At 48.4% G+C, this 12,908-nt stretch overlaps 1 protein-coding gene across 9 annotated transcripts in view; it reads left to right on the forward strand.

Annotated features, from left to right (window-relative positions):
• Window positions 1-28: 28 nt before the first annotated feature.
• Window positions 29-12,908, forward strand: part of ST7 (suppression of tumorigenicity 7) — a 117,225-nt gene continuing 104,345 nt past the window's right edge. For 4 of the 9 annotated variants that reach the window (XM_076074244.1, XM_076074246.1, XM_076074249.1 and 1 more), the window contains exon 1: window positions 37-253. In XM_076074244.1, coding sequence (XP_075930359.1) covers window positions 103-253 — 151 coding nt within the window. In that variant the 5' untranslated portion in view covers window positions 37-102. Of the gene's footprint in view, window positions 254-12,908 lie in introns of all 9 variants that reach the window. The other 5 variants (XM_076074247.1, XM_032971471.2, XM_076074254.1 and 2 more) reach the window with 4 other exon arrangements.

Raw genomic sequence — 12,908 nt, forward strand, 5'->3', positions numbered from 1 at the left:
GCCGCCGCGATGACGTCCCGCCGCCACCGCCGCGATGACGTCACCGCCGCGATGTGCAGCGGCGGTTAAGGATTCCCACAGTGCCGCGCGCCGCCCGCTGACATGGCGGAGGGCGCCGCGAGTCTGGTGGAGCGCGCCAAGGCGACGCTGGCGTGGTCCTGGAGCTACCTGTGGGCTCTCTGGTTCCTCATGGTGCTGCTGCTCGTCTACATCCTCAGAGCCCCGCTCAGGATCAACGAGAACATCAACACGGGTGGGTCGGGTGGCTCGTTGCCTCACGCGGTGTCGCTCGCTCGCTCGCTTGTTTCGCGCGTTGTCTTTCTCCGTCTCCTCCACGCGTGAGTGAGCAGAGAGCCGCACAGATAGACAGCCAGAGAGACAGAGAGACGCACAGATAGAGAGACAGAGAGACGCACAGATAGAGAGACAGAGAGATGCACAGATAGAGAGACAGAGAGACACACAGATAGAGAGACAGAGAGCCGCACAGACAGAGAGACGCACAGATAGAGAGACAGAGAGACACACAGATAGAGAGACAGAGAGACGCACAGATAGAGAGACAGAGAGCCGCACAGATAGAGAGACAGAGAGACGCACAGATAGAGAGACAGAGAGCCGCACAGATACAGAGACACGCACAGATAGAGAGACAGAGAGACAGAGACGCACAGATAGAGAGACAGAGAGACGCACAGATAGAGAGACAGAGAGACGCACAGATAGAGAGACGGAGAGACGCACAGATAGAGAGACAGAGAGACACACAGACCGAGAGACAGGGAGCCGCACAGACAGAGAGACAGAGAGCCCCACAGACAGAGAGACAGAGAGCCGCACAGATAGACAGAGAGCCGCACAGATAGACAGAGAGCCGCACAGATAGAGAGACAGAGAGCCGCACAGATAGAGAGACAGAGAGACAGAGACGCACAGATAGAGAGACAGAGAGCCGCACAGATAGAGACAGAGCCCCACAGATAGACAGAGAGCCGCACAGATAGAGAGACAGAGAGCCGCACAGATAGACAGAGAGACGCACAGATAGAGAGACAGAGACGCACAGATAGAGAGACAGAGCCGCACAGATAGAGAGACAGAGAGACACAGAGACAGAGAGCCGCACAGATAGAGAGACAGAGAGACACAGACAGAGAGACACACAGACAGAGAGCCGCACAGATAGCGAGAGAGACGGCGAGCGAGGGAGCGCGCACGAGGAGTTGAGAGACGCGGGCCGGGCAACACGGAGAGCTTGGCACACTCACAATCCCGACTCACTCTCACTCATGCACCACTCTCCCCGGCTCTCGCTCGTACACCGCTCTCCCTGGCTCTCATTCAACTCTCCCTGGCTCTCACTCATTGAACTCTCCCTGGCTCTCACTCATTCAACTCTCCCGGGCTCTCACTCATTCAACTCTGCCTTGCTCTCACTCATGCAACTGTCCCTTGCTCTCATTCAACTCTCCCTGGCTCTCACTCATGCAACTGTCCCTTGCTCTCATTCAACTCTCCCTGGCTCTCACTCATGCAACTGTCCCTTGCTCTCATTCAACTCTCCCTGGCTCTCACTCATGCAACTGTCCCTTGCTCTCATTCAACTCTCCCTGGCTCTCACTCATTCAACTCTCCCTGGCTCTCATTCAACTCTGCCTTGCTCTCACTCATGCACCGCTCTCTTCATGGGTCTCGCTCACGCGCCACTCTCCCTGACTCTCACGCATGCAAAACTTTCCCTGGCTAAAACTCACTCATACACCACTCTCACTGGCTCTAAACTATTCTTGTCATACACTGTCTAGTTCTCTCGCACTCACAACACTCTATCGAGCTCTCGTGTAACTCTCCCTGGCTGTCACTCATTCATACACTCACTCATTCACTCATACCTGCTGTCACTCATTCACCCACTCATTCACTCATACCTGCTCTCATTCCCTCACTCGTGTCTACTGTGACTCATTCACTCATACCCGCTGTCACTCATACACTCATTCATTCATTTACGCAAACTTGCTTCTTGGGGCAGGTGCTGTTAGCGAGCCCCGACTCATTTGAGGTTGGTATTGGCCGTGAGCGGGAATCGAACTCGAGGAGCCGAGGTTCGTAACCGCTGCACTACCGCGCATACAAATACAAAGATCCCCCGTGTAGGCTTTACAGACTGTAGGGGCAAGTGCTGTTAGCGAGCACCTATGAAGGCCGGTACGGCACACGAGGGGTGGGTGGCCAGCACCACGCCCCACCGCCTTTGTCTCCCCAGTGGCGATGTTTACACATCGCACCAGGTACTAATTTGAGGCTGAGTCGACGTAGGGGAGGCCCAGGACCAGAACCCGGGTCGCCAGGTTTGTAGCGCAGCGCGCTAACCGCTACACTACCGCTCCCCATACACATTCTCACACTCACTCTATCTCATATACTGTCACTCACATACTGTCACTCATGCACGACTTCACCCGTGTACCGGCGACTCCACGTGCTTCCTTAAGAGCTTCCACGAGCTTCGTACTCCCTCGGTATTCATTCTCGCTTCGCACGCTGTCATCATCACCACACAGACATCATCCCGCTGTGTATCATGCAAAGGCTGTTGGAGACCCCCCCCGAACTCCTGCTGCTGTATGAGAGAGAAATCCCTCCACGCGTTGTTGGTGTGGCCGCTTAACACGCGGGCGGTGTTATGCAACGCGCACGTTTAGGTCTTATTCGACCTCGGGGAGGTGATCCAGAATTATGCCCTGATCTCACATCCCAGATGTTGTGGGTTTTAAATTTGCTCCCATCACTACTGCCAACGTTTTGCCGTGTTTTTTTTGTTTTTATCCGCCCGGAGCTCTCTGCTCGTTGTTGTGAGCGTCGCTCACGCAATCCACCTTTGCTGCTTGGAGGCCGATTTAGCCTCCCGACTGCCATATGATTTTTTTTTTATGAGCCCGATCTTTGCCGAATACGGCAAAGGCAGCATCGGCATCTAGCAGTGAATAGATCCTGGATGAAGATGCGCTATTAGCGTCAACAATGTATTTGCGTAGTCCAACACTGATTAGCCACAATGCTTTGTGATCATCATTTGTAGTCCCCCCCCCCGTCTAGACCATTATTCACAGCATATATCACTTTAAACAATGCCTGGGGAGGCCATAGAAAGTATTTGAATGATCAGCTGTGAGCTGCACTGGGCGCCTATCTCTCGAGTCTAGGGCCGCCGGCACATTCTTACTTAGATTCAACCATCCATTCCCCCACCTACTCCTTCATTTTCCTCTTCATAGTTCGTCCCCTTGATAATTAAATGCTCGGTGTTTAAGGGGTTACCAGCCCATTAGAGACCCCCCCCCCCTCCCAGGTTTACCACTGCGGTGTTTGCTACGAGGAATAATCAGCCGGGTAACGTCAACCTCCCCCCACACGGCCCCACTCAACGCATCTTGAACCACGAGGGTGTGTGGTGTGGGGGGGTAACCGGTTTGCTGGTTGCCCGCGATAGGCCGACACCCGCGAACGATGAACCCGCGATATTCAAGGGTCTCCCGTAAAGTATATATTTACTTACAGTCAAAACATTCGAACGACCTCTCTCTCTGTCTCTCTCACTCTCTGCAAGACGAGCAGCAGGGACACATAACCCGATTGATGCAGCTAGCCCAGGCACATTGGATGGGGGTGGGTGGGGGGACGACACGTGGAAGCGTATTTGTCAACGAGTGGGAGGATTGAATATAATACATAGAGAGAGGTTTGCGAACGCTGATCACGTACGAAGACTCGAGATGTTTACGCTTCGCAATTGCAGGGCCCAAAACCAGCCAAGAATCCCTTTACTCAAGTAACGAGCAGCCTGCATCGTGGCGTTAAGCCAGCGGTTCTTAAAAGTTTGCTGGAGCCTTGCACCCGTTTTGGTTGTCAATCGTTAAAATGTAAGTTGTTCCGTGCCCGGTGCTTAATTTCCGTTTTCGATTATTTACCTTCAGAAAAATAAATCTGCCCACGTCTCGCACCCCACCCCCCAGAAACGGGCAGATCGCATCCAACCAGTGGGTGCGTGCACCCCAGGTTACGAAGAACCACTGCTTTAAACACTGCGCGTAATGCCGATTGTTTAAAAAAAATAATATCTACAAAATCACCACCCACCACCACCGTCATCTGGAGTTGAGTTGCTATTGTCAATTTCCACGGGAGGGTTTTTATAACGCTCACTACTCAAAGAAGCTGTTCTACTTTCGACTGTGCGACGTGTTTCGACTTTCAACTTGTTCTTGCCTGTTGCTGTATTTGGCACCGTCCGTGCACGTGGTATTGTCCGAGAGAAATGGGGCTAAGTTATAATCACCTCGATCTGGGCCTGCGTTCTGTGCGTTTCCCGCTATAACGAAATGCAATGCAATGTTAACAAAAAAACACTCTTGCTAAATCGTTCATTTACACCACTTGCTGCTTGTAACCCTTGCATCGCGAATACCTAGAAAATAACCTTTTACAGCAGAGGGTGTCTCATTGTTATGATTGTTTACAAATATAACATTTAGTTTTATTGTTTTGCTCAGCTCGAAATGTTACCGGGTTTCTTTTCTTGAGCACAGCTGACTTCTCAATTGAACGTGAGACCGTCCTTAATGCTACTACTCCACATGGGTTCGAATATTAAGCATGCATAATGCCCCTTCACTGCACCAGGAACGCTGCACTGATTGTCTTTCCACGTTTGGTGGACCCTTGCTCACATGAACATGTATGCAGCAGTTCCCTCGTTTAACGCGACAGTAGATGCGTTTCTAAAAAGTGCCGTGTTAAGCGAAAACCTCGTTCAGCGAGGAATTGCTGCGAGTTACTGAATCGCAAGCTTGCACCGTAAACTCGGCCTGCAAGTCAAAACGTGGCTGGGCAATGAACTGAGATGAGGGTAGGCCGCTGCGCTACTGTATCATTCCGCGTTACTGTGTCATTCCGTTCAGCCCCGCAACTCGAGAAAGTAGTTCCGTCGCCGACTGCGCAGAGAGGTCGCGTTATAACGGGATGCCTTCCGCGTTATAACGGGATGCCTTCCGTTACCACCAATGTTGATTCTTGTACAACTTGCGTTTCATTCTATTTACATATGAAGTGTTTGGCATCGACATGTCTTCACGAACAGTACATCTTTGCTATACAGTGAGGGAAAAAGGTATTTGATCCCCTGCTGATTTTGTACGTTTGCCCACTGACAAAGAAATGATCAGTCTATAATTTTAATGGTAGGTTTATTTGAACAGTGACAGACGTAAAAACAACAACAAAAATCCAGAAAAACGCATGTCAAAAATGTTATGAATTGATTTGCATTTTAATGAGGGAAATAAGTATTTTACCCCTCTGCAAAACATTACTTAGTACTTGGTGGCAAAACCCTTGTTGGTAATCACAGAGGTCAGACGTTTCTTGTAGTTGGCCACCAGGTTTGCACACATCTCAGGAGGGATTTTGTCCCACTCCTCTTTGCAGATCTTCTCCAAGTCATTAAGGTTTTGAGGCTGACGTTTGGCAACTCGAACCTTCAGCTCCCTCCACAGATTTTCTATGGGATTAAGGTCTGGAGACTGGCTAGGCCACTCCAGGACCTTAATTTGCTTCTTCTTGAGCTACTCCTTTGTTGCCTTGGCCATGTGTTTTGTGTCATTGTCATGCTGGAATACCCATCCACGACCCATTTTCAATGCCCTGGCTGAGGGAAGGAGGTTCTCACCCAAGATTTGACGGTACATGGCCCCGTCCATCGTCCCTTTGATGCGGTGAAGTTGTCCTGTCCCTTTAGCAGAAAAACACCCCCAAAGCATAATGTTTCCACCTCCATGTTTTGACGGTGGGGATGGTGTTCTTGGGGTCATAGGCAGCATTCCCCCTCCAAACACGGCGAGTTGAGTTGATGCCAAAGAGCTCTATTTTGGTCTCATCTGACCACAACACTTTCACCCAGTTGTCCTCTGAATCATTCAGATGTTCATTGGCAAACTTCATACGGGCATGTATATGTGCTCTCTTGAGCAGGGGGACCTTGCGGGCGCTGCAGGATTTCAGTCCTTCACGGCGTAGTGTGTTACCAATTGTTTTCTTGGTGACTATGGTCCCAGCTGCCTTGAGATCATTGACAAGATCCTCCCATGTAGTTCTGGGTTGATTCCTCACCGTTCTCATGATCATTGCAACTCCACGAGGTGAGATCTTGCATGGAGCCCCAGGCCGAGGGAGATTGACAGTTATTTTGTGTTTATTCCATTTGCGAATAATCGCACCAACTGTTGTCACCTTCTCACCAAGCTGCTTGGCAATGGTCTTGTAGCCCATTCCAGCCTTGTGTAGGTCTACAATCTTGTCCCTGACATCCTTGGAGAGCTCTTTAGTCTTGGCCATGGTGAAGAGTTTGGAATCTGATTGATTGATTGCTTCTGTGGACAGGTGTCTTTTATACAGATAACAAGCTGAGATTAGGAGCACTCTCTTTAAGAGTGTGCTCCTAATCTCAGCTCATTACCTGTATAAAAGACACCTGGGAGCCAGAAATCTTTCTGATTGAGAGGGGGTCAAGTACTTATTTCCCTCATTAAAATGCAAATCAATTTATAACATTTTTGACATGCGTTTTTCTGGATTTTTTGTTGTTATTCTGTCTCTCACTGTTCAAATAAACCTACCACTAATATTATAGACTGATCATTTATTTGTCAGTGGGCAAACGTACAAAATCAGCAGGGGATCAAATACTTTTTTTCCCTCGCTGTACATCTATTAAAACTTTAAAGTGTATTCGTTTGATTGAGCATGCGTCTCCGTTGACAGCTCTAAAACAGAAGTGAAAGTTCCACATTGCCATGGCAGGGCCATTTTATTTGCAAAGCAAACCTGCATCGACTTTCCACAAAAACAGCATACGTCTGTTCGACTGACCATCTCATTCAAGAATCACACCGTTTCGGCTTCGATAACCTTTGCCGTGATAATTTCCCTTGTAAGTACTCCTCTGACAGTCCGCGGAGGTTGGGGTTGAGTAAACATCCGTTGGTGAACTCCCAACGGGGAAAGCGTCCGCTCATCCATGGTGTTGCGGAAAGGAAGCCGTCGCCTCTGCGTGAGCATCTCACGATTGACCTCGCGAGGTCTCCACGCTTCCAGAATTACGTTTAGCGCGCCGGCGCATTGGTGTCGAATCCCCCATATCGTTCCAGGAGCTTGTAGCGCATTGTTGGCGAATGCACGTTGAACCTCTTTCCCACCGTACGTAGCCAACCGTGCTAATCGGAGGTGCATAGATGCCCTTCCACTGATTTAAAGGCCACCGTGCTTGTGATGCTAAGAGGTGGTGACGCCCATTAGAACGTGGCTGGAGCCGTTTCACGTTTCCCTACACGATCCATTCACGGTGCAGAAGGCTAACCAGCGGTCACGCCCGCGCGCCCACAACACTTCAGAAAGCCCCACATCGCAGACCAAAAGGGATTGTATCTCCACAGTTCTTACTACAATCAGCTGACCGAAGGTTGTCAGTCTCACAAGTAAAGAACGTCTGGTGGTCCTGTGCTGACAAGGTCATGTCATAGTAGGTCAGCGGCTCCCTGCCACCCATTGTATACCTGGGAAACGAATGCACAGCTGTGCAGGAAGCTCTACGGTGAAGGTGCTTGCAGACCTGTTTGGGCAGAATCCAGGAAGCAGCTGGGGGGGGGCACGCTACACACGTAGCTTTGTGTGTGTGTGTTTTGCCTGTGAGAGCCTGGAAATCTCTGTGCCATGCGCTCTGCACCAGAGGCATTAGGCTGTGAGAACCTGGCGATCTTTGCGCAATGCGCTCTGCACCAGGGAGGCTTTGGGCTATGATAAACTGGTGGTCTCTGCGCCACGCGCTCTTCACTGGTTAGTTATTGGGCTGTGATAACCTGGTGGTTTGCGCCATGCACTCTTCACCAGAGAGGCATTGGGTTCTGATAACCTGGTGGTCTCTGCACCATGCCCTCAAATACGGGGGAGGCACACGGTGCAGGGGGGGGGGGGTATGGGGAGCGTTTGACCCTTGCCTGTGGCGTGTTGCCGCGTGGTCTCTGCGTTGCTCTGCCCAACCCGTGTCATGAGTACGGGGCCGCGCTGACAGCACTCTTCCGTCCCCTGCCAGGGCTTCACTGTCGGTGTGAGTGCTGCTTCAGAATCGGAATATTTATTTGTTCTTCTCCGGAGGGATCTCGTGAGCTCTAAAGCTCTCGTTCACAGATGTCCAGTAGGGGCAGGTCATAAAGTTAGAACAACAAGCAATGCCAGTTTTTTTTTGATCGGAGTGCAAAATACAGGAAAGGAAAGCAAATCACAAAATATAAATATGTAAAAATAGATAAAGCATATGTTTAAATTGCATAAGTACACCAATTCCCAAGCTTTGGCAAGGCAGCAAATCAACAGCAACAGCGGTCCCAGACCACGCCAACGCAACACGCAGTAGTCACTCAGTAAAATTGCACGTAAAAATGTAACTATCGATACACGGGTAAGGATGAAACTTTACAAATCTCATTTGCAAATGCGGTCGTAATCAAGCAGTGTTAATCTTCTCTTTCAGGATATTTTTTTAAAGGAAGATTTACAATGCTAAGGGAGGACGCGTGGTTGTTCCAAAATGCTGGTGCTGCAACGGCAAAGGCTTTGTCACCCATTCCTATTCTTGTTCTTGGGATAGTAAAAAGGCAATTCGATGGACATCTGAGGTTTCTTGGGTTTGCCAATGGAGTTAATGATTTAGCTAATTCGAGCGCAGCTTTGCCAATAAGGATTTTATAGATGAACAGTGGCCCATGTAGATTTCTTCTTGCATCAAGTGATGTGAGATTGGATTTTAAGTAGAGGTCAAGATTTTAAGTAGAGGTCGCAATGGCAGGTCCTGTATGGTACATCCGCTGCAAATTGTAGAGGAGATGGTCGAAGCGGGTTCAGTTTGTTTAGGGTTTCATTGGTTGCTGATCTGGAAGCAGCGTCACAGTTGTCAAAAGAGTGGTATAATGAGGGGTTGGACAATTTGCAGGCGCAATGGAATGGGGGAAAACCAATGTTTTGTTTCTGTATAAAAATATTTTTTTAATTGATTTGTCTTTGGGGTGTGATCAATATGGGGTTGGCATGCAAGTTTTCACTTTCAGCACTTTAACGGTTCAGCCCTGCCATTTTTTTCTACGAACGTGTGTCCTTGACGTGGTGCATACCGGTTTACTTTTGGTGGCATTCGACCGTGCGAAGAAAGGTACGCGTGGCAGCACGGGCCCGTTATGACATGTCCTCTCACGCGTATGCTAATCGCGCAGGATAGCATAACATTCAATCTTGACTTAAAGCTTTTGTGACTGCAGGAATTAATATCTTTGGGTCTTTCGGTAAAGCCACGTAGATAGAAAAAATAATAAAATTAACCAAAATAATAGCAGTTCGATTGCAACACAAGCCACATGTATTTTCCTGCCTCAGCAGCTCTCCCGCTATATTTTTCACCTGATAACGATTGCTTGTGTTGCGATCGAAACGTCGTGATATTGTTATTATTTTATTAATTTTATAAATGTTCTATCTACGTGGCTTTACCGAAAGACCCAAAGAATAGCATAACATTATTTTTTTTGGAATAATATACGTTTTTGGAACCTATTTACAGGAATCAATGCTGCAAAAATACCAAGGAGGCGACACTGGTCGGCTGTCTGCTGTTTATTTTGTTGTAAATAATTTTTATTGATCCAACCACGGGGAAGGCAGCGGGGGGTATGTACAACTTCCACGACAGGTGATTGGTGCCTAACGGGATAGGCGGCTCGGACAGACAACCAACGCGGACGTGTAAGACCGTAGCGTTATGTGGTACGTGACTGTGTGCTGTTCTAATAGCATTTCGTCTTAAGTATTTTGTAGTTCTAGATTTGAAGCTTTCGTGACTGCAAGGATTCATGCTCTTTGGTTCTATTCGGTAAAGTCACGTAGGTGTTTTATTTTTTTACCTACGTGACTTTACCGAATAGAACCAAAGAGTATTTTGTAGTTATTTGAAAAAAATTGTGTCCTTTGGAAAGTGGTAATTCGTTTGTCTATCGCCTCTGAAAAGGAATCTGGGAAGGAGTTAATTTCGATGAAAATGGGCATAGCCACACAAATGAGCTCAGTACACGGGATTCGGAATTCATTATGTATCGCTGGAGAAATCCGATGAGCTATGAAGATCTTGGTCACAGATCGTCTGGTAAGGGGGGTTGGGGGGGGGCAGGTCAGAAAGTGACAGCAACAAACGATGCACAAAAACACGATAACATTGTGCGGGTGGTTTTTATTTGTGCACAAAGCGAGGAAAAAAAGCGTAAAACTGCACAACAATATGAAACAATGCATCGAATAAGAGCATTAGTTATTAGCCTGGAGGTGCGAGATGCCCTTTCTCTGGGGGTGCGAGACATGGCTAGATTTTTTAAAAAGGTTAATTAATCAGCGAAAAACACAAATTAAGCATGGGCACGTAAGTGACAACTTTGTTTCATCAAACCTACGTAGTTATCTCCATATATATAAAAGGCAATGTTGTGAATGTGTGTTTGTTCAAAATGTTTAGCGTACTTCCCGACATGTAACAAACTTGAAATTTGCTATGTGGGTACTTTCCAGACTGTACACCATGAAAAAATTCTAAAAATATAAATTTGGGGGGGAGGAGCTCAATAATGCATTTTTTTTGCACGGCAAGTGAGCTGTGACGTCAAATCTGTCATGTGACCTGCGCATGTGGAAGTGTAACGCATTGTAGTGTAGTGGTTAGCACGCTGCGCTACGAACCCGGTGACCCGAGTTCGATTCCCGCTCACGGCCACCACCGGTGACGATTATTTTTACCGGTCCTGGGCCTCCCCTAGGTCGACTCAGCATCAAACGAGTAACTGCTCTGCTGTGTGACCATCGCCACTGGGGAGACAAAGGCGGCGGGCGTGGTGAATCCAAGTCCCTGGCGAAGCCGGGTAGTACAGCTAGTTAACATATATTTTTTAACGATTGAGAACCGAAGGGGGGTGCAAGGCTTCAGTAAAGGTTAAGAACCACTAAATAAGAGCAATGGTCCAACCAGAAAGAGACAATGCACCTTCACATATCTGTCCCTGCCATCGGCCACATGGGCTTCTGGGAATGCATAATTTCATCAGCATTGGTTCAACGCACAATCAAGCTCTGAATCGATTTCAACATTCAGCTTCTCGTCTGGAGAGTCGGGCTTTCTTGAACCGATGCTGGTGAACTACCAGACGTTCTGGTTTAAGCAAGGTTGACTCCGCTGATGAGACATTGCATGTCTAAACCGGCCGACGGTTTGCATGCGCGTTGAATCAGTGCTGCAGAAATTATGCACTTTCCAGAAGACCATGTGATGGTGGCGAGATGTTAACTACCTCGCCAGGTATACAGGAGGTCGTGGGTTCGATTCCAATCCCTGACGCCTGCTGTAAATATGGAGTTTGCGTGTTTCTCTCCCTGTGGTCACATGGACTTTTCTCCGGGTCATCCGGTTCTTTCCTCTGCATTTGGCTGCTATAAATGTCCACGTGATGATGAGCCACTTCCTCGAGCTATCATTTGTAATGGCCAGGTCGCTTCTGAAAAAACAGCTCCAGTGGGCCTTACCTGGTAAAAAAAAAGTGCGGCCAATGAGATGTGTAATAGAAAACTCCACCTTCGTGGTGGCACGCTGTATTGTGCAGAACATGTATTGTCGACAGCTGTTTGCTGCACCAAAAGGGAGTCTGTTGACCCGCAACGCCTTGCACAGGACACCGTGTTTTAGGTGCTTGCATTCACCAGATCACCTTGGCAGGTAGCTTCTGTGTGTGTGTGTGGTATTGTGGACAGGATGTTTGGCAGAGCAGTTGGACTGCATTGTTGGATGTACTTCCTCGATCCGATTTTAGGTAGGAGTATAATATATATCACTTCATCTCATCGATTATTAGAGGTGTAAAGAATTGGAGAATGGACAGTTAATCCTCATTGATGGTAAAAGTGTCTTCCTTATCAGGAGAAACTAAAAATGTTTAGTATTACGTTTATCTTCAATGGGAACAGATGAGGAAAACATCAGAAGGTGTGGTGCAAATAGGATTTGCATGATACAGTTGCTGAAGGCCAATCTAACGCAGCACACGAATCTACTGAGGTGCAAATTCACGCCTGTCAACCCGTAGGGTTTACCCCATATTCTTGTACAGGGAAATTGAGTTTTGAGGTCCATATGGTATACAACCGTTTCAATACGGGCAAAAAACAATGTCTATTTGTTGGTGTTTCTCCCTTGTGATGGGTCTTTGTTGGATGAACATTGAGATTTACAAGGGGCACGGGGTGACCAATAAGGTCTGAATTGGTCTGTAATAAGGTAGGCGCTGATAAGGGGTTGACGGGTATGCAAATCCATGTCTCCCGGAGGGAAAAACCACAACACGCACAAATGACGCATTAAGTGGGCAATCCAGGCTCCTTCCCCCTTGTCCATTGGCCACGGCACAGTGCGGCACCCCCAGCCCTCTCCGCTGCCTCGGTTTGCGAATTCTCAGTTGGATAAACGAACCAGGGGGACCGCACACAGAGAGACGCGGACGCAAACACACAAGTAACACTCGCACACGGGCGCGGAGACGCGGACGCACACGAATGCACACGGACACATATGAATGCACACGGACACATATGAATGCACACGGACACATATGAATGCACACGGACACATACGAATGCACACGGACACATACGGACACACACAAGACACACACTCGGGTCGCCGGGTTCGTAGCGCAGCCAGCTAACCGCTTCACTCCCGCTCCCCATCAGTCAGGCTTGCTTGAACGAATGAATGTAGCATTGAGTACGGACAC

This window comes from Petromyzon marinus, chromosome 46, assembly GCF_048934315.1.
Source record: "Petromyzon marinus isolate PM22_M1 ecotype Great Lakes invasive population chromosome 46, UKy_Petmar_22M1.pri1.0, whole genome shotgun sequence".
In the NCBI taxonomy this organism is placed as follows: domain Eukaryota; kingdom Metazoa; phylum Chordata; class Hyperoartia; order Petromyzontiformes; family Petromyzontidae; genus Petromyzon; species Petromyzon marinus.